The 22,580-nt window shown below is 34.6% G+C and overlaps 1 protein-coding gene across 3 annotated transcripts in view; it reads right to left on the reverse strand.

The window, feature by feature from the left end:
• The window catches only part of DPY19L1 (dpy-19 like C-mannosyltransferase 1), a 94,419-nt gene that overhangs the window by 21,866 nt on the left and 49,973 nt on the right, over positions 1-22,580 (reverse strand). For all 3 annotated transcript variants that reach the window (XM_070468394.1, XM_020889337.2, XM_070468397.1), the window contains exons 9-15: positions 20,220-20,319; positions 17,900-17,977; positions 12,697-12,783; positions 10,522-10,581; positions 9,901-9,981; positions 4,498-4,599; positions 357-428 (exon numbers count right to left, since the gene is read on the reverse strand). In XM_070468394.1, coding sequence (XP_070324495.1) covers positions 357-428; positions 4,498-4,599; positions 9,901-9,981; positions 10,522-10,581; positions 12,697-12,783; positions 17,900-17,977; positions 20,220-20,319 — 580 coding nt within the window. The remainder of the gene's footprint in view (positions 1-356; positions 429-4,497; positions 4,600-9,900; positions 9,982-10,521; positions 10,582-12,696; positions 12,784-17,899; positions 17,978-20,219; positions 20,320-22,580) is intronic.

The raw sequence follows: 22,580 nt of genomic DNA on the forward strand, positions 1-22,580 counted from the left end.
TTTTAATAAAATACTACATAAAAGTTAAAAGTGAGTCTGTAATAATTTACATAAACAGAAACAACTGTATGTGGGCCAATATGATCTCTCTGATCCTATCTTTCAAAATACATGACTATCAAAATATAAGTGTTCTTTTCTTAGGTTTACTTTATGTTGCTAACTAGCACAACATTTTTTAAGATTTATAAATATTCATCAAACACTATTAGTAAGAAAACACAGAATGTGTTTCAGTTAAGTCTATATAAGCATTGTGTTAGGTTAACATGTTGCCTAGTATATGTAACTACTATGAAGAAATAAGAAAATGTTTTATTATGAGAAAATACTCACAAGGTAAAGGATAGACTTACCTTTCTAATGATTACAACAAACACAACAAGAACAACTGGAAGCAATAATGTCTTTGTATACCTCAAGGGAGTCTGAAATTCAAAGAAGTGTTTCATTAGAGAAAAATGTTATTTCAAATGAAACTGCAAATCATGAACCAAGTGAATTTTAAAACATGTTAAGAAACTTGTGCATTCACCAATCTACCCACTGATTCCCATAATAAAAATGAAGATACATTTCCATATAAATGAATTTCCCCAAAATGCTGAGTTGAAAACACTAACAGATACAGTTCCCAAACACTTTTAAGTGTAAAACGCAACTAGAAAGATTACTATTCACTTTTGTACAGTACTATTCTAACTAGAGAGCCCAATATTCAATGAGGGTCAGCAGAATGGCATGAGCTTTCCTGTGCATTTTATCTGGAATAAAAATCACATGTATGATATCCAGATACAAACACACACACACAATAATGATCAATGTTTATGAAAGGAGTAAAACATTTTTACACTTTCTTCAGTAACAGGTAAAAAACTACAAAAAAAAATTTTTTTTTAACTAAAAAAGCCCTACACATTGCAATCCTATACACCTCTCAATAATTTGAGATCACAGTCTCAAACAATTCTCGGCCTAAAATTTCTAAATTGCAATCAATTTGCTCATTATGAACACATTCCCTCACAAAAGTAATCTTTTATCATTACATGAAATTATGCATGCTTTCCTCAATATGTTTATAAACAGAAGGCTAGATTTAACCATATTAAAAATACTGGTACATTTTAATTCTACAAAGCATAAGGTAAGTAGCATTTTCTGATTTCCCTCTCCTTAGTCAAATTTTTTCACTTTCTATTCTGTATTAGACAAACAATTTTGATAATTTATACAAAGTACAGTCTTTATGAGCTAGAAATCCCAATAAAATAGGATTTTTACATTTTTATTTTACTATTTACCTTTATAAACATTTGCATATTACTATTTTAAAGTATATAAATATATTTCTATTTTGTAATTTTTAAATTGTTTTAACATGCAAAAATTACATAACAAACTATTTTATTATTTCAAAAATTAGACATTTCCTAATAATAACTAACAATAAATATAAGAAAAATAGTAAGATTGACATGTCCTTTAAAAAGGAAGTATTTTTAAAGACTGTGTTAAAAATACTTAACAAAGTTTAAAAGAGCTCAAACAATTTTAACATTATATTCCAAAAGTTTATTAGCGTGAAGTAAGTCAGAAAGAGAAAAACAAATATCATGTATTAATGCATATATGTGCAATCTAGAAAAATGGTACCCATGAACCCATCTGTAGGGCTGAAATAGAGATGGAGATGTACAGAACAGACATGTGGACACAGTGGGTGTGAGGAAGGGGGCGTGGGGTGAGTTAGGAGATTAGGACTACATATATACACTAGTATGTATAAAACAGGTTAGTGGGGCGCCTGCTGTAACAGTGGAGAGCTCAGCTGAGCGCTCTGTGGTGGTCTCGAGGGTGGGGTTGTCGGGGGAGGTCCTGGAGGGACTGACATAGAGCTGACTCCTTTGCTGCACAGCAGAAGCCAACACAACGTCATAAAGCAATAACACCTCAATTAAAAAAAAGAACAAACGCAAAGGGAAGAACCACAGTGAGGGACGTGTGCACATGCTTGTTCTACTGAAATTATAAATTATTTTATTTTAATATTTCTCATAATTATTGATTTTATTCTAAGAATAAAAGTTACATACACTCATTGTGAACACTAGAAAATGGAGAAAAAATAAAGGAGATGATGAATTTCACATTTTAATCAGTTATCAGTATTTCCTCCCTGATGGACTGTATAAGTTCACGTCCTTCGCCCATTTCTGCATAGGTGGGTAGGGGAACAGCATGGGGCTGTACTTTTGGTGCTGAGAAAGAGTGAGGGTCCTTGATAATTTTTTATTGATTTGAACTATCTCCTAAACTAATTAATCTTTAGTTTCATTGATTTATCGCAAGAATCATCCCAGTTAGTTATTTGATTTTAATTTTTATAATATTTAGTGTATAAAACTGTACATATAACAGTTTTAAGTTATATGCAGACAAATCTATTAATCATTCTCATATGCATTTTGCACTAATATGATGCTCATTAAAATATGAAGTTAAGAAATATTTCTCAAATTTTTCAAGCTTCATTTATATTTAACACATCAACTGAAATGAAGTTTGGCATATGATACAAAGCTTTAACCTGATTTCCCAACCCAATTCAATTTTTCAAATAATATTCATGAAACAATGCATCTTTTATCGTTTAGCTGTGCTTTCTGCTCTCTTCATTTCATATCAAGTACATACACAAAAACATAGGTAAGTACATACACATGGGGTCTACCCAGCATTGTCTATTTTTGGCCATAATGTTCCTGTTTTGATATCTGTGTACTTTAAATACTGTTGCTTTCCATTTTCATATCTAAAATGCAAAGATCTTCCTCACTGGTTTTTATTATCTTTCAATAGTACAATTCAATTAAAATATGACTACTATAGAAAATTTAGAAGAAGCAAATTACAAAATAAAGTTAATCACTAATTACCTCTTCACCAAAAAAAAGAAAACCAGTTTTAAAATTTTGCTGACACTTTATGTGTGCTAATTATAGGTCAATAAGATCACAGCATGTTGCTTTCCCTATTATACATCTTAAGTGTCTTTCCATACCAGTATGATGCTGTGTTAAATTGTTCCCTCTTCCCACCATGCGACAGATACCCTCTCTCTGAACCTGCACTGTGCTCTGCCTTACAGCACAGTCCCTGTGAAGACACCTATGGAGATGAGGAATGGCAGGCTGGACACAGCTGTGCCACTGTCTTCAAATTGGCTGAAGCCACGCTATGCCTTAGTAAACTATTTCTTCTGTTACATAACTGATGATTCACACTCTCGAGGCTATGTAGTGGCGTGTTTATTTTCAATAATGTTAAGGGGTTCACACTGAGCCCTAATTTATCTGTTGATGCCTATACTTTCTTTACCATCTTCTTGTAGGAGTCTTGATCTGCTATAGGCATGCATTTTAATGTTCTGTAAGATACGTTTCCCTATTTTCTTTCAGCAGGCTTAACATTATCACTTGTACACTTTTTATCAGCCATTACGTGTCAAAACTACTTGCCAGAACACAGGAAATGAAGACTGATAAGTCACTGGAGTAAAGAGTCATCTGCCATGTGGCACACTCTCGTCCAACTGGTCTGCAATTCAGTGGCTGGCCCCGTGGGGGTCAGGGAAAATGACTGTGTCAGCAGAGGGATGCTGGCCAGCTACACACACACACACACTTTTGAAGAAAAATGTCTCAGAGATAATTAAATATCCTCATAAATCAGGGTCACATGGATGTGGCCCACAATCACAATTACAGGGCCCATATATATACATACACACACACACACACACACAAAAGGCACATATATACAAATGTCTTTGAACCAAACTAGCTCATAAAGTATTACAAAATAGTATTTAATGTGAAACATCTTAAAATATCAAAGGTATTTCCTAAGTATCTCCTTTCATCCTCATAATATCTGTTTGTAGCATAGTACCAGCAACTAGTAAGCTACAGTTCAAAGAATGAGAGTCACTTGCTCAAAAACATAAATAATATTGTAGACTTCTATCTCACAATCCACTAAACTACTCTCAGATTTCCTTCTAAACACACGAGTACAGTTTTAGAAAGACAAATGTTGTTGGAATGAAAAACCTGTATTCAATGATATTTCAAATCAATGAGATGATTCAAACAATCACAAAGCAAGTGGAAACTGAAAAGCTTGAGAGTTTCACTGAATCAATGCTACCCTTGAAAGGAAGCAACATGAAATGCTTCTGTGTTTACTTATCCTAAAAACTATTGCTAGGCTGAACGCATGTTTCTAAATTATCAAAATAAGAAGAGATCATGTTATTTCATGAGGCTGTACTAATGTAAATAGGAACATCTTGGCTTAAGCTTCAAGGTTTTCCTTTTTCTTCAAACTGAGATAAGAGCACAGAAGTAAGAATCTGAATAACAGGAGAACCCTTTATGAAAACTGAATGAACCAAAACCTAAGGAAAGAAAAGGATAAATCCCATCTTACCTCCTTCTCCATAAAGTCAAACTCTGCTGCACATGTATACAATAAAGTGTCAAAATCCTTGTAACTGAAGAATTTTGATGTTAATAAGTTGCCAATATGAGCCTAGTAAGGAATAAAGGGAGACACCATTAGATTATGCCGTACATTGCTATAACTCATTTCAATCTTAACAGTACCTAAAAACAGCTTCCATTGCATTGCAGAACTTGCTGTTCTAACACCCAGCTGTTTTTGGACCCTCCGACTTCACAGTCTCCGTTTTTTGGCTGACATGATAGCAACAACACCCTGCCTTCCACGCACCATCAACAACATTCCACAGGCTTTTACCCTTGGGTTTTCCCTGCTCAAGGTGTTAAACCTTGTGAAATACACTACAAGGTATCCAGTGGGCTTGGTAACACACACAGGCATCCATCAATCACAAGCGGACATCATGTTTCAGAGTAAAGAAAAACAAACATAATTCAGAATTTCTGAAAGGCTGACTGAAAAGACTTTTTTGAAAGAAGTAGACTCCAGGCAGACCTTGGAATAAAACACACCTTTTGACTGACAGTCAGCATCTGTGTATTCTTCACATATCAGCAAGTTCACACTTATATCATCTCACTTACTTCCCACAACAAGCCACATGAGGAAGCTGGAATTATTTTCATTTAACAAATGAGAAAACATCTGCCAAAGTTTCAACTCATTATTGTCTAAAAGAGCAAGACTCGTAGGAAGGGGGATAAATTATATCCAGAGCAAATCATGACTAAAACGCTAAACGATACATAAATGAAGTGGGGCGGGGGGAGTGAATAGGAACTCAATGGCGATGGGATATCCTGAAGACTCTCAAATGCTGTGTCTTGTGGGGAAGAAATGTATGCTGATAAGTTTAAGAAACCAATAGGGAGAACACCTTGGCCTAAAAATGCATATGCAAACCACCAATCCAAGGAAAAGGAAAAGAATCTAAAAGGAAAGCAAAATAGTTGGAAAATCTCAATAAATGAAAGAAAGAAGTCCCAAAATAATGATAACTGCCACAAATGTAAAGATCTTAAGTTCACTAATTAAAGACAGATGCTCAATTAGAGTTAAGGGAAAAAATTCAGTACCATGTTGTCTACAAAAGATATGTTTAAAAGTTTGCAGAAAGGCTAAAAACAGAAAAAGAGAACAAGATATATCACATACAGTGAACCACAGAAACCTGCATTAGCAAATGTAATGTCTCAGAAAACTAAATTCAAACAAAAACATATGAAAAAGACAACAAATGACATTATATGCTGATAAAACAAACAACAAAGCAAGATTATACATATCATAAACATCTTTTCAGTGAATGGTATAAATTCAAAGTGTATAAAAGCACAATTGAAAAAGTCTCTAGAAAGAAAAAATAAGTTGACAATATTTGTTGGATATGTGAATTTCTACAATGCAAATTATTTTTTTCTAATCACCAATGCAGCAAAACTGGAAAACAATAACTAAGAAAGACTTTAAAAGTCCTCTCAGACAGAAACTGAGTAACATAAAACTTATCTTTGGGCTAAAAAAGAAAATTACAAAATAGTTCACTTGGAAGATGCAAAAAAGGTACTACTTATAGGGAAATTTATAGATTTAAAATGTGTTTATCATAATATAAGAGAGGTGAAAAAAAGAGCCAAGCACTTTCCCTCAAGCATCAGAAAAAGGTTCAGAGCAATCCCAAAGAAATAAGAATAAAGGAAATGAGGATGACAGATTTCAGTTACAAAGAAAAATACAATAAAATCAAACAGGAGTTTTAAAAAAGTGGTACTTTGGAAATATTAATGTAATAAATAGAAAGTAGAAAACATAGCAAAAAATAAAAGCACCTCTTTATTATAATATTGATTCTAAGTCCAAAGAAGGAAAATTAAAAAACATAAAAGACAATTTCACATATATGTAAAAAATTTCAATAAGAATTTTTTCACTAACTGAATCCTACAATAACTTTTTAAAAACATGACCCATTTGATGACATATATGAAATGGGTGAGTTTCTACTAAAGATATAAACTACCAGTAGCTTCCTAAAGAAAGTGGGATTTGTAGTAGAAAATCTTCCCATGAACAAAACTTCAGATCCTGAGGGCTTCACGGTCAAATTCTAACAAACATTTAAGGAAGAAATAATATCAATTCTATATAAATTCTCACTGAAAATAGGAGATTGAACAATTTCCAATAACTTTAGCAAGCACAGCATTACCTTGAAATTAAAACCAGGCAAAAGCATTACAAGAAAATAAAACTACAGATTAACATTAAAAATTAACATAAGTCCTTAAAAATATTAGCCAACCAAATCCAGCAATATTTAGAAAAACTAATACATTGTAAACAAGTGAGGCTATCTGAGAAACACAATGATGGATCAACACTCAAAAATCAATGAATGTGGGGACTTGCAGATACAGCAAAGAACAACATTAGTAAATACCCTCCTCCAGTAACAACTATGAAATTGGACAAAACTGTCAAAAATCATATTAGGTTCAAGAAAATGATCAAAAGGAAAACAAATGTAGAAAATTCATTTATTTTAAAAAAAGAAAAAAAAATGATGACCTCTGTGTGGAAATAGTGGGAGTTTGTGGCACTGTTGCTTTGGCCATTGGTTTAGTGGCTAAGTTGTGTTCAACTCTTGTGAGCCCATGGACTGTAACCCACCAGGCTCCTCTGTCCATGGGATTTTCCAGGCAAGAATACTGAAGTGGGTTGTCATTTCCTTCTCCAGAGGATCTTCCTGACCCAGGAATCAAACCCAAGTCTCCTGCACTGGTGGGCAGTCTCCTGCCATGCAAGCAGATTCTTTACCACTAAGCCACCAGGGATTCCCACTTTGGCCACTAACACCCAGCATTATATCACCACTGCTTCCCTGAGCTCGGTCAGCGCAATGGTCGTAACTGGATGGGGCTGACCATGGAAGCAGAACATCTGCTACTGGAAGGAGCTGACTTGTTTGGGGGCAGAAAGCAAAAAAATCTGTGCACTGTCAGTAAAAGCAGCAAAGGATTACAGTATCAGTTTGGTGAACAGCAGATTTACAGACTAGCTAGAAATGTTAGAGATTCTGCAAAAGAGACAATCCATGAGGGGTAGATAAGTTCTCCCATCCCTGGTGACTGGAAAACTGTCCACAGATGCTGAGGGATCTAAGAGAGCCCAAGCTCTCTACAAATCTATGACCATCTGGGAGGTAGTATGAACATTCATGGAAGATCCAAGAAGGTGAGCGGGCACGGCAGAAAGGAAAAGAAGAGACAAACTCAACGTTCAGATGAGAGTTAACAGAACAGGTCTGAAGGGTATCCTTTGAAAAACCAGCTTGCAAGGTTGACCCCTGGCTGACATCAGGGAACTTAGATTCTGCAAGGATCCCACCACCCTAAACAATACTAGTGGCTTTTACTGAACACCTACGTGGCTTCTGGGAGTTTGGAATTTTGATATGTGTGAGGCAGAGGGTGCCTGTGTTACCAGTCCCCAGTAAAAATATTGGGGCACCAAGTGCTAAACTTCCCTGTTGGACAACATCAGTTTTTACCAAGGATGAGAAATCCAGGATAGGCCAACAAATGCCTCCTTGGATTCCTAAAGGACAGGGAAGTATGTGCCTTATTATCTTAACAGAAAAAAACCAATGCTTCTCAATAGCTGTATGGCCTTGCCTTTCTCCTTCCTCTGACCAATGTCAAAATTAAGAATTTATAAGCTGATGTTCCTGATCAATGTTACATATTTCCAGAAATACCAACACTGCAACTAAATTATTTCTGATTTAGACATAACTTTTTATAATATTTTTTTTTTACCCTGGTTCAATACCAGGCTGTGGCAGAAATGACAACAGTCACTTTAACCTGAATTAACAATTTAACTGGACTGTCTTCCCCCAGGGAGTAGTCAGATTCCATAAACCTAGGACTTGAGCTATTTCCCATTTCTTCCTGCTCATTCTCTGTATTCTGGCTGACTCAATCACCTTTTAGCATTCATCTTCACAGTTAACTTTTAGGAGGCTTCCTTGACTCCTCCTGTGGATTTGTGCAGCACTCTGTACCTGGTTTTTTTTTTTTTTTAATGAAGTTTTAAAAATACATTTTGCAGTTGTTAAATTTTTATTTATTTATTTTTGGCCATGCCACACAGCATGCAGGATCTTTAGTTCTCCAACCAGGGACTGAACCCATGACCCCTGAAATGAAAGCTCGGAGTCTGGACTGCCATGGAAGTTCCACTCTTCTTATCACAGCTTCTATTACACTGTCTTATAGTTGCTAGAAATTGTCCCTATATCCCATTAGACTGTGTCTTACTCAGTTTTGTATCTCTAGGATGCATTCTACTGTCAGGCCCAGAGCAGGTGCACTGAATGACCGAATAAATGCATTTTAGGTTATACTTTTAAACTTTAAAAATATCTTTCCACAGGTTGTAGACTACCCCTATAATAGTCCAGAGGTTCTCAATCTTTTTTAAGCAAACAATTCTGTTCATATGAAAACCTGTATAGATGTCCACTATGTAAGAGATTAAAGCTAGACTATCCTGGATGAAAAGAATCAAAAAGGAGACTGGGAAGTAGATGGACCTCACCAAAGAGCCTGTGAAGTCCCAGAACGTCACAGAACTCATTTTCAAAACCACAACTTAAATCTATTACAGGAGGAAGAAAGACAGTCAATTAAAATAAATTACAAAAAAAAACTGTGGTTTACTCTTTCCACATTGGTTAGTGTCCTCTTTTAATTTAATTAATGTGTTCACCAAAATATCAAAATAAAACAGACAAAGCAAAATTACAGATAGGGTGAATCTTTTCCAATTTTAAAACAAAATTCTTCTCATTTTATTATCTCTCCTACCCAAATACCAAAGAAAGTAAAACCAATAATAGTAAAAATGTCTCTCACAAGACTAACTTGGATTAAATCATCTATAAAAGCTTATAAATAAACCTTTCATAAGCACTGACCAGAAAACTGGAAGAATAAAAAAGGAATGAATCTATAATTTATTATTTAAGAGGCTCTGAAGGTGGTGTCTTTGTTGCAAAAGGGGATTATAAAGAGGAAAATAACTGCACAGGTCTTAAAATTTGAGCTTAAGTCTCTGGAGCTTTCTTTAAAATTTTAAAACCTTTGTGATATAGGAAGACCAATAAGAGACTGTGTCAAAAATTACTTTTGAAGAATAGACTATATACTTAGTCACATTTACTTTCTATTAGAGTAGATAGATAAAATAACAGGTGAATAGACCCCACCTTGAATTTAGCTTAAACAGTGGCACTTGGCAACTCTAGTAATTTATTCTAAGCCTGTTTATTTCAAGTCTTTCAAGTTAAAGCAAAAATAAACTTACATCATCTGCAATACCAAAGATTTTAGATGTCAAATACTTTAGTATGACAGTTCCAAATAACCAAAAACATCCTTGGATAACCTACAAAAGAAAAATATAGCAAAACAAAACTAAACCAATGCATCATACAGCCATTGCATAGACATAGCCTAGGAAGAAAAAAATAAATGCTTTAATCACATGTGAAGTAATTATCTCTATAGCCAAGAGAAAATGCTGAAACACATGCACCTTAAAATAAAGAATGTTACTTCAAAATCAAGGGCTGTCACCAGAAAAAAAAATATATACAATCTTCTTATCAAAGTTAATATTTTATAGGAGATTTACACAGCAATTGCAGTTAAATTTCCCTTCCACTAAAAGTTTCTTACACATGTACTGCTCCTCAGAAAAAGCATAGGTAATAAAACACAAAAACTGAAATTCTTTAACTACCTATCCAATATTAATCTTGCTTTACGAAAAGAGTAATTTGGCACATTAAAATTGAGCCCTAATATGTTATAAAACTGTTAGATCGCCTGCATTATATAGATCAATTCCTTGAAAGTAAAACATAAAACCAATGATATATTTAGAGAAGGAAGAATGTATGCATTCAAGTAGATTGACTCTTACCCATAAAGTAAGTTCAGATACATTTATTTTCAGGAAATATGGTTTCATTGCCAGTAAACCCTGCATGGAGAAAATAACATAGCATGAAGTTAATAATTACAGACACAAATTCAGGTACCAAAAAAATACTTATAAATAACACGACCCTCAAGAATCTAAAATTCAGCACAATTTTCATTGTTTCACATAGAATCAATACAAGTTCATTTGATTTCAAGGAGCCCTGTTTTGTCCAGAATATTTTAGGTCAATTAGTCACTTTGTAAAGTTGAAAGAAAAATCTCCACACATAAATTTCTGTAATTGACTTCTATGACTGGTTCTGATTTACCTAAGAATCAAGAAATATATAACAATTTCAGAATTTTAGATAGGTGTCTTATAAGATTTTCCTTAAGTTAAAATATTACTAACTCCTTGAATAAAGTATGAATGAATTTTTAATGAACCAACTAAATAGTTCTCAACCAAATCTGATTTCTTTCCAGATACATAACAAACTTCCAAAGTACAATCTATAAAGGTCTAAATCTACTTTCAACTTGGCAAAAATATGGTTAGAGATCAAAACATAAATACATGAACTCAAATTAAATCTTTTCAGAAGTTTCTGAATATCTGAAAATACAAAATGTGTTACAATTAAGGTTTCAAAGTGATAACTAGAAACAAAAATAGACAAATGTGCATTTATATAGTTAAATATATAAAAATATGTTACATTCTGTACCTGTTGCCATCATTTATTTTTATACATCAAAATATTGATACATGAAATATGCATAATGCTTAATCTATACCTGAGACATACCTCAGCATCAAGCACCTAGTAGGAAGCCTAACACACTGTAGGTGCTCAATAGAACTGAAGAGAATTTCCTGCAAAATGTACTTAAGATTAGATTTTATTGATAGGCAATCTTCCATTCAATGGCTTTCCTGTACACAAGTACCAACAGTCATGTACTTTACCCTGAGTAATACTAGGAATTCCCCGCACACACATGTAAATACAGAATTGAGTCCATTGTCACATTTCCTAATTACAAACAGAATCTATGATTGTAAGAACTATCACTAATATCAAAGCACAGTTAATGAGGGGTGTTTTTCAGTCATTATTGAAAACAGAGCATCAACCACATGCTAATTGCTAATTTCTGTGCTGGAGTATACTCAAGTCACACAACCTGAAAAGGATGGTGGTCCAGACTGGGAAGAGGTATTTGGGAAACAGAATTTTTTAAAAAAATTTACTTGTAAAATTGGACAAAGAAATAGCAGATTCCAAATTTGTTAATGGGTTCTAGAAATCAAGAAAGACAAAATGATCTGACTTACTTAAATGACTATTCAAGAAGTAGAATATATTTCAGTTAAGACAGTGCAATATGCTTTCATCTCCAAGAAACCAGTCTAAAACTAAAGCATGTATATGTTAAATATAAGGAATAATTTCTTTCCTCTTAGGTATGCAAAACATTGTAATACAGAAACCCATTGGAAAAAAAAAAGGAGTAACCACCTCTGCAAGTCTTTAAGTTTAGAGAGACATATTTTATTTAGAAGGTCATTCTATCAAAAGTGGTAGAAGGTGTTAGATGACCTGTTACCCCAATTCTGTAAGAATGTCTCTCCATAATCTACATCTGCTCTTAGTGATCTAGGAAAATATAACTGAATCATCACCTGATTTAAATTATCTGAATAAGTCATACAAATAGACATGAAGGGAAAAAATTAAAAATAACAAGTCCTCAAGCCTCTCTCTGATCACAGTGGGACAAGAAGGAGACTGCTGTGAGATGCCAAAAGGAGGAAACGGGGTGACAAAGCGGGGAAAGAAGAGGATAAACACTGAAAGGAGGGGAGGAAACAAGAAAAAGAGGAGAGCATAGAAACCATTCTAAAATAAACCCTGGGCCAAAAGTCAGGTGACATAAGAGATGAGAGAGAAAGGACAGATTGCTTTACAAAGCAAAGCACTGTGTTTTCAGGCATTAATTTTTGTTGTGCTTCTTTGGAAGCGAGAACTTAAATACATTATCACATTATACGCATTTAGTAAGACACTTGAAACAGTTTTTGAAAGATAATCCCTCATGAATCTCAAACCAGTGATAAACTGGTAAACCATTAGTTTCAAAAACAGACATTTACTTAAGGAACACTTACCCAAATAATTACCAAAGAGGAAGCATAATAAGAAGTTAATAACATTGAGTTTCCAAACATCAAAACAAAACAAAGTGCAAGAGAAATCTGAAAAAATCCAAGAAAAATATAATTAACATACAGAAAACCAAAAACAAAATTATTTTTATTCTGAAAACTGCACATGCCCATGATGAACAAAATTTGAACCATTCAAAAGGGAATATACAAGGAAAAGAGCCTGCATTCTATGCCCCACTTCAAAACCCCAGAAATCACCACCACCACCAATTCCCTGTGCATCCTTACATTCACATATACAAATTCTAGTTTATAACTTTTTTAAAACCACAAATGAAAAGCTGGCCCAGAAGCTATGCTATTGCTTGCTTTTACTCTCAGTTTGTTTCAAAGAGCTTTACATATCAACTTAAAACAATTTAATTCATTCTGTTGAATAACTGAAAAAAGTACTCCACTCTAGAGACACGCTATAATTTATGCAACCAGTACTCTGAACACTTAAGTGCTTTCCAGTTTTGTCTTGCTGTTAGTTTTGTTTTTCCTATTATAAACACTGCTGAGAAAACATCCTTATGCATCTATCTTATATATTAGTACATGCCAACACATTTATGGGATAAATTATTATCATGGGTCAAGGATACAAACATTTTAAAATTTGAGAAAATATTGACAAATTTCCATACAAAATACCATACTCTCCACCAGTAGGGTATGAGAGTTCCTGCCAATATTGTGCATTATTCTTTTTAAATATCTGCCAATCTAACAAAAAAAAAAAAGGTTGCTTCATTGTTTCATTTGTTTCTATTCATCTTTCCATTCTTAGGGATGAGACATATAGCATCTTTTCTTCTATTCACTACTCACATTGTTTTGTGTGTGTATGAGTTGCCTACTCCTAGTGTCGATTTTTCTATTGGGTTTTCGTATTTTCCTAAGCACTCCTTCATATATTATAGAGCATAGCTCCTTACCAAGCAAACATATTATAAATATTTTCCCAGTTCATTTTTATCTTTGTTTGTGGTATTTATTATAACTGTTTCCTAAATTTTTACATTAGTCAGTTTATCATTCATTTCCTGTAAGAATTTAGAATTTACCTCCATTATAAGAAAAGCCTTTAAAAATAAAGTAATCCATGCTTTCTTTCAGTAGTTTTATTTTTGATCCACATACATAAAATTTACATAAGAATTTTATAATCAGCCTAAATTTGAAAAAATGACATTTGTATTAAAATTGCTTTATTCTATAATGTACATTACACTATATTTTAGCTACATCTGCCCACTATCAAATCTTTAAATTTGAAAATAGTACACATTGTTTCCATTTTTTAAGTCTTCTTTTACATATATCAATGGTGTAAAGTTTTCTTCATATGATCCTGCCTATTAAGTTTATTTCAAAGTATATTATCCATGTTGCTATTATATCACAAATCTTTTCACATTTTGATTTTTTTATATTTAGAAAAATTATGTTATGTATGAATAAATGAATATAAACTTCCATTGTTTCTAGTAGTAATTACTTTACTAATTTTGGTTTTTTAAGCATTCAGAAGCATATCAATTACAAACAATGATACTTTTATATCTTCCTTTTCTATCTGAGACTCATTTTTAGTCAGTTGTATAAGTTAATATTTATGCAACAATGTTAAGAGTGGCAGAAGACATATTTCTTAAATTTCTGGCATTAATGGCAATAGTTTTATTCATTCATCATGTTGCATGATACTAGCTTTTGGCTTAAAGTACATGTATGTATCAAAAGTTCAACGAAGCATCCATCTATTTTCATTTAATTAAGATCTTAAAAATCAGAAACAGATGTTGACTTTATCAAATGCTGTTATAATATCAAAGGAAAAGGTGTTCAATATCACTAGTCATTAGTAAATGCAAATCAAAACCACAATGAGACATCACCTCATAATCTAACACCTGTTGGAAAGACCATTATCAAAAAGCCAAGAGATAAGTATTGGTGAGGATGTAGAGAATAAAAAGCCCTTTTTCCCACTATTGGTGGGAAAGTATCAATAAGTTGGTACACTATGGAGGACAGTATGGAAGTTCCTTAAGAAATTAAAAATAGAACTATCATATGAGCCAGAAAATCCACCCCTGGCATATACTCAAAGGAAACAAAAACAGGATCTCCAAGAGATATGTGCACTCCCATGTTCACTGCAGCAATGTTCACAATAGCCAAGACATGGAAATAGTCTAAGTTTCCACTGATTGATGAATGGATATGGAAAATGTGGCATATACACAATAGACCAAAACTCAGCCACAAAAAAAAAGGAAGTCCCTGCCATTTGCATCAGCATGGATGGACCCTGAGAACATTTATGCCAGGTGAATGACCCACTCAGGAAAAGACAAACACCACATGATTCCACTTATATGAGGTTCCTAGAGTAGTTAAAAGTATAGACATAGGAAGCAGAATGAGGGTTTCCAGGGCACTGGGTGGGGGTGGGGCGCAGGGGAGGAAGGAGTATAGGGAGTTATAACTCTACAGGGTATAGAGCTTCATTTTTGCAAGATTAAGAGAGTTGTGGAAATAGATAGTGGTGATGTTTGCCCAATAATAAGAATGTACTTAATATCACTGATGTGTATACCTAAAACAATTAAGATGGTAAAGTTTATGATATTATTTTATCATAATAAAAAATGGAAAAAAATTCATTTTGGAGGCAATTTCATATTTTTTTTCCCTTATGTAACTATGGAGATTCAGGAGTTTGTAAAGCAAAGATAGTCCATAGTATGTAACTGATTCCATAGTTAGTAAGTGACATGATCAAACATATATCATTTATCCAAGATAGGTTCTACTATAAACTAAACCTGTGTCATGTTAGTACTTTTAAAACTATAACTTTAAGTCAAAGTCCTCATCCATAGCTGCTTATGTGATGACAGACTAAGGGCTTAACAATTATTCTAATTTTTACTGCAATATAAAAAAGAAAAAACATATTAAACACTTTGCGGGAAAAAAATCAAGTGTGAAAAAGGATAAGTACTGTCCAATTCCATTCATGCACAGATTTGAAACCCTAACAAAATAATAGTAAGTGAATCCAGGAATATATATTTTGCTTAGCTCAGAGAAGCAAGGCTGCTTAACATAGAAAATCAATCAATGCAATTCTTCATAGTAACATATTAAAGAGGGAAATAACACATAGGATCTCTAGACAGATGTAGAAAAGCATTTGATGAAACTGAGCCTTTACTGATTTCTTTGAAAAAGTACTCAAAGCATAATGAGAACAAAGGACAAAGAAGCCAGCAGAAAGTAGCTGGTCAAATCAGGAACAATTCAAGCATCAAAATAAATAATGAATGTACTGGATTACACTGCAGTGAATAAAATAAATGACGTTTTTTTCTTGGTCATAAGAGAGAAATTGATGAAAATTTTGAATAGGAATAACACAGAAGAGAAAAGATAAAGGGCCTATAAACATACCAAAACACGTTCAACTTTACTGAAAACCAGAGAAAAATGTAAATTAAGGTCATAAGATACCATTTTATATTCTCCAGACTGACAAAATTAAAAAAAAGATACAGAACAACAAGGACTGTTATATGTTACTGTTCAAAGTAGTCTAATCACTTTTGAAAAGCAATGTAATATTAAATTGTGAAACTGAACATGTATTTAATCTACCACCTAAAAATTCTACTATAAGTAAATAGCTTAGAGGAACTCTATATTTATTTCTCCGGAGGTATGTGGAAAAATGCACAGCATTATTCATAAAAGGAGAAAGAGAGGGGAAAAAAAATCTAAACATCTTTCAACAAGAACATGGATAAATAAATTGTGTTTAATTTATACAATAAGAAACATAAGGCAAAGAAAATGCCCGAACTCCAGTAACATACAAATTTCAGAAATCTGAGTGAAAACATATTTTACACAAAAAGGAAACCATTTTATAAACTTCAAAAACAATACAAAAATTTAATTATAAAAATCTATTATCTACGCATAAGTATATGTATATGGTAAAGTCATAAAGGAAAACAATTATAATTTGAAAGGTCAAGCTCATGGTTATCTCCAAGAGAAGTGAGGCAGCTATATTCAGGACACAAGGGCTTCAAAGTAATGATGGTTCCAGTTTTCAGCTGGAGGGCAGGCTCATGACTGTTCATTTTATAACTGTTTGTAATTTATCTTATAAATGTCCTTTTATATGTACCAATTATTAGACAACAAAAAATATATGGCTGTAGTATAAACCCTGACAGTTGAGATTTTTTTTCTTTTTAGTCATACAAGTGCCTGACTTAAGCTTTTACTGCAATCCACTTCAAATATGGCTATCTCTTGAATAAACATACTGCCAGCCACAGAACTAAAGTCAGGTCACCTGCCCCTACTGAGGCTCCTTTGTTTTAGAGATCTTGGTTAATTTCAATACCTGACCTCTGGGCCAGTCTTTTCCCTTCCTGTGATTTAAATTCCCACTCTTATGTTTTAAATCCACCAAAAAGGAGGAGCCCTGAAAACCCTATGCCCTCATCCTAGATGCCAACAAAGGCAGAATCCCAGGTGCACACTTGCTCCCTACCTCTCCCATACCTCCCCTGTCCCCATCACATCTCAATCTCCCATCCACTGACAGCTGGCCCTCTCTAACCTCCTCGGGGTATCATGGCTTGTCCTTTTCTATAGTCCATACCACCTTCCAAAATACTATATAAGTCTCCAGTTTACTATGTTTATTATTTATCTTCTGTCTTCTCTCCTTCCTCTACTAGGATGTAATCCACACACATGCTGGGATCTTTGCAATTCTACTCACTGATATGTCCCATGTGCCTCAATAGTTGGTGCTCAATAAACGGATATTCCACTTTAACAGAAGTTTCCTGGATAACATACCATTCCATGGTCTCTTTCACAAATTATCTTTTTTACTGATAACGTATAAGTTGGGCACAAACTCAAATCAGGTAATATGACCCAAAATAAAATTTTCAGGGTGGCCTATTTAAAACAAGATCTGTTAATTATATCACAGTTTTTGAGTAACACTTGTTTTAGTTATGGAACTATGTTAAAACTAGTTTCAGCCATGAATAACTCAAATATTAATCAGGAGCTTGTTTTAAGGTCAAGATATACGGGAAAAAACAAATTTAAAAATCATTACCATGTGCATATAAGTGATCTTCCGTAACTTGCTTATGTCAATGTATCCCACAACATAGAGTGCAAATAATGATGCAATCTGAAATTTAAAAAGTTATGTGGAAAAAAAAAGTTATGTGAAAATTTAAAATTATACATATATAATGAATAGATTAAAAAATTAAGAAAGGAATTATGCTTATTTTGCCTCAAATTTATACTTATATAGAAGGTTCTTTAGTTTCCCTCTTACCTGCTAATTTATTATTAAACATGGTGAATACATTAATATAGCAAATATCGGTTGACTATTCTCTTCCATTCACTTTTCTCTCAAGTAACCATGTAAATTATCTGCTTTGCAGATTATTCAAAACAATATCCCTTTTAATGTCAGAGTGACTCTACTGCCGACATGTACAATTACAAAGTGCCTTGCTTGAACAATATGAAAATGCAATTATAATGTGACAATTAATACATAATTGGGAAAGATATATTAAAAGCTAAAAAATAATTATTTAATGCATGTGTGTAAAAATATATTAAGTTCTGCTTGTTAATCACACCTAAAAAGTATCTCCATTAGTGTTCTCCTTCATACTTGTACAAATATTCTAGTGCTAGCTATAATCAAATTTATCAAATTTCAAGCTAGAAATACTTGTATTACAAAGGTATTAAATTTTTTAACAGTTTTAAAGAAAACTGTGAATGTGTTTTCCATGAATTCTAAGAGTACTGGAGTTATTCATATGAATTAATTGATTATATGAATAAACTGATTAAACAATGTACCTCTTAGTAAAATGGTTCAGCTGGTAAAGAATCCGCCCGCAATGCGGGAAACCTGGGTTCAATCCCTGGGTTGGGAAGATCCCCTGGAGAAGGGAAAGGCTACCAAGTCCAGTACTCTGGCCTGGAGAATTCCATGGACTGTATAGTCCATGAGGTTGCAAACAGTTGGACACGACCAAGCAACTTTCACTTTCACTTTTTTAGTAAAATAGAGAGGTATTCAAACAGTGTCTTTCCATCTTTCTTCATGGAAAAAGCAATTCAAATTAAATTCCATGCTTCTCTTACTACACAAATACGTTTTAAACAAACAGCAAAATAGCTGAATACTTATAAACATATGTCTTAAGTTTTATTCATCAAGTTTTTAATCACCAAGTAATCTACAATAAATTTTCCTAAAAGCAAGAAAACAATGTTTCCCTTTACCCAGATTTCTCCATGGGGAACACGTCATTGCTGAAGGGTGACTGATATGATACAACAACTGTGGCAAGTGTGTTGTTACTCAGTGTAAGCCCCACAGAGAAGCATGTTACTACCTCCACTCACTCCATGCAACTCCCCCCATTCCCCACTCCCCAGATAAAAAACATAAAGCTGGCCATCTCCACTAACTGGAGGGTAGGAACTCTCCCGTTCCATTCCAGGGGTTAAGCAATACACAACAGGCCACTGCGTTTTAAGGAGTGACCCTCAGGGACATTTTAAACCAGAAACATTTAAAATGTCATCAAACTAAAGAAGACAAGAGAATCTAAAAGGTAATATCAAATAAAGAATTAAGTACAAATAGAGCCACCTGCAATGCAGGAGACCCAGGTCCAATCCTTGGGATGGAAAGATTCCCTGGAGAAGGAAATAGCTATGCACTCCAGTATTTTTGCCTGGAGAATTCCAGGGACAGAGGAGCCCGGCAGGCTACAGTCATGGTGTCACAGAGTTAGACACGACTGAGCAACTAACACTTTCACTTTTTCAAAGCATCTCTTAAAAAAAAAAAAAATATGATAGAAACAGCTAACCTGACATCCTGTTAAGCACTGGTAATGTGTTAGGAGTCTTATAATACATACATGACCCCATCTGATCCTAATCACAACCCAATACAGTAGGCTATTTCATTTTCTCTACTTCATATATGAGAAAACAAACTAAGAAAAGTTAGGCTGTCTGTCCAACAGAGGGAACAGAGTTAGGTCTCAAATCCAGGCTTGACTTCATTTCTCAAGCAAGACATTTCAAAGGACATTAAAAAACAACTCAAGTTGCTTTATATGAATAGGAATAAGGCCAGTATAAGAAAGAATCAAAGCAGTGGGGGCAGGGAAAAATGAGCACACATTCTACTCCCCTTTCTCAACACCCATTAATAATAAATCTTATTTATTGCCCTATCTTGAAACTTCTTTCAAAATATCAACTGAAAAAAACATTTTAGGACTTAGAATCATGTAACATATCAGTTCTATAATTTTAGATAATTAAGTTCTTGTAATCAAATACACTAAACTTAATTCAGTTTAAAAACATAAGCACCTTACCTGAGTAAGGAGGACAAACTGAGCAAACTGCCAGGGAAGCATAAAGAATACATTGGAAATGCAGAGTGCAATCAAGCTTCCTCTGTGAAGTTTCGTAGCCCTTAAAAAGATAAAATAAGTTTAACCAGAAAAGATCCCCTGGAGAAGGAAATGGCAGCCCAGTCCAGTATTACTGCTTGGAGAATTCTGTGGACAGAGGAGCCTGGTAGGCTCCATAGTCCATGGGGTCGCATAGAGTCAGATACGACTGACTGATTAACAGACACACACAACCAGAAAACATTCTAGCATGGCTCCAAACCGCTACAAATTAGAATCTCTAAATACAATCAGTTATAACATATACAATGAGCCAATGAATTAATAAATTATGCCTACTGACACCCAATTACAACAATTTCCTATGAAATGTAAATACCCAGTATAACTATAACAAGGGCTTCCCAGGGTGACTCAGTGGTGAAGAATCCACCTGCCAATGAAGGAGACACGGGTTCAATCTTCGGGTTGGGAAGATACCCTGAAGAAGGAAATGGCAACCCACACCAGTATTCTTGCCTGGGAAATTCCATGGACAGAAAAGCCTGGTGACTACAGTCCATGGATTTGCAAAAGAGTCAGAAAGACTCGGCAACTAAGCAACAGCAATAACTGTAAAAAACAAAGTTGCCAAAGGAGAGAGGGGGAAAATCAAAGTCAGTGTATCCACTGAGTTTTTTCAAACTATATTTTGGTGAATTCATAGCCAAATATATATATGTAAAGCTGCATTCAATAGATTAATTTGGAGAGACAGATGATGTCTATGAAAAAAATCACAGAAGTAGAAGATTCTAAGCAATAAGTATTCTGCAGACAAGCAAGCGTTTAGGATATGGGCTGAGCAGCTGACAGAGGTTTCCTGGAGGAGATGAGATAAAAGCTGGGTCCTGCATGAATAGGACACAAAAAAGAGAAGAGGAGGAAAAGGCAGGGGGCGTTTGGGGCTCTGATCTGAGCAGCTGTGGACAATCAGAGCACATTAGCAAGGGAATGAGAGGAAGAAAAAGTTTGCCAGCTCTGGATTTAAGACAGAGGCAGAGAGAGGTAGGTGAAAAGCAGAAAATTGAGACGGATGGGCAGTCTACTGTGTGCATTGTATTAGAGAAAAAAGCCAAGATCAAGACTGTGGTTGTGGAGACACAGCACGTGCGGTGGACAATCAGGTGTTCATACAGCACATCACTTCTTCCCAAAGTGTTCCAGAGGGAAACGTCTATCACGGTGAGCCAGAACTAAAGGCTATGAATTCAGAGTTCAGCTTTCTCGAAGATGCTAAAGAAGCTCTAATTTCCATAATAAAAGAGGGATTTAAGGGAGAGCATCAGGCTGGAGTTGCAAAGACTTTATTTTTTTTTTTCCATTTATTTTTATTAGTTGGAGGCTAATTACTTTACATCATTGCAGTGGTTTTTGTCATACAATGAAATGAATTAGCCATGGATTTACATGTATTCCCCATCCCGGTCCCCCCTCCCACCTCCCTCTCCACCCGATCCCTCTGGGTCTTCCCAGTGCACCAGGCCCGAGCACTTGTCTCATGCACCCAACCTGGGCTGGTGATCTGTTTCACCCTAGATAATATACATGGAGTTGTAAAGACTTTAAAAGCTAATACAAGAGTTACCACCCATCCCATATTCTGTGAAAGGCCAGTCTAAAAACACTACCTAAGAGACAGAGCCCACTGGCTCTATTCCTGCTAAGATCATCGTGGGGAAATGGATCACCCAAGGGTTTGATGTAACAGATTTCAACCAGTTCTCCTGAATTCTGCACTGAACAGAGTTAGACTAGTCTGAGTCATCTTCAGATTTTCATCGTGCTCTGTTCCATTGTTTCCTACACTCCACTTTATCTTCACCCTCTGAAACAAGGCAGCATCCATCTAAATTCTGTATCTGTCAATAGAAGGGGAGGGGACTGTTCTCCTTTAAACTCTCTTTCCACCAGTGTGGTGCCTGCATCTCTATTAGGTCTCTAATTGAAGGCCAGAGAAACAGGGAAGAGCCCAATCCAACCCTAAATGTCTAGGAGGAATTCTCCTAGTGTATCTTTATCTACTCAGGTTTCTTTCTACTCCTGCTATCCAGTTCTCAGGAATGCTAAACAAATGTAGAAAAAAGAACTACACATGTGACAGTTCCTGACCACACCTATTCTATGAACTGTTCTTGTTTGTGTAGGATATTGCCACCAGCTTTCCCACTTCTTTCTATTTTTGGAAGGCTGTTGTGGTGGCAGAAAATGGAGATGGCAGAAGTGGAAGCAGATTTGTTGCTCCTCCAGCAGTATCTGTGGACCACTAATTAAAGGAAAGAA

The sequence above is a fragment of the Odocoileus virginianus genome, chromosome 1, assembly GCF_023699985.2.
Source record: "Odocoileus virginianus isolate 20LAN1187 ecotype Illinois chromosome 1, Ovbor_1.2, whole genome shotgun sequence".
Taxonomy (NCBI): domain Eukaryota; kingdom Metazoa; phylum Chordata; class Mammalia; order Artiodactyla; family Cervidae; genus Odocoileus; species Odocoileus virginianus.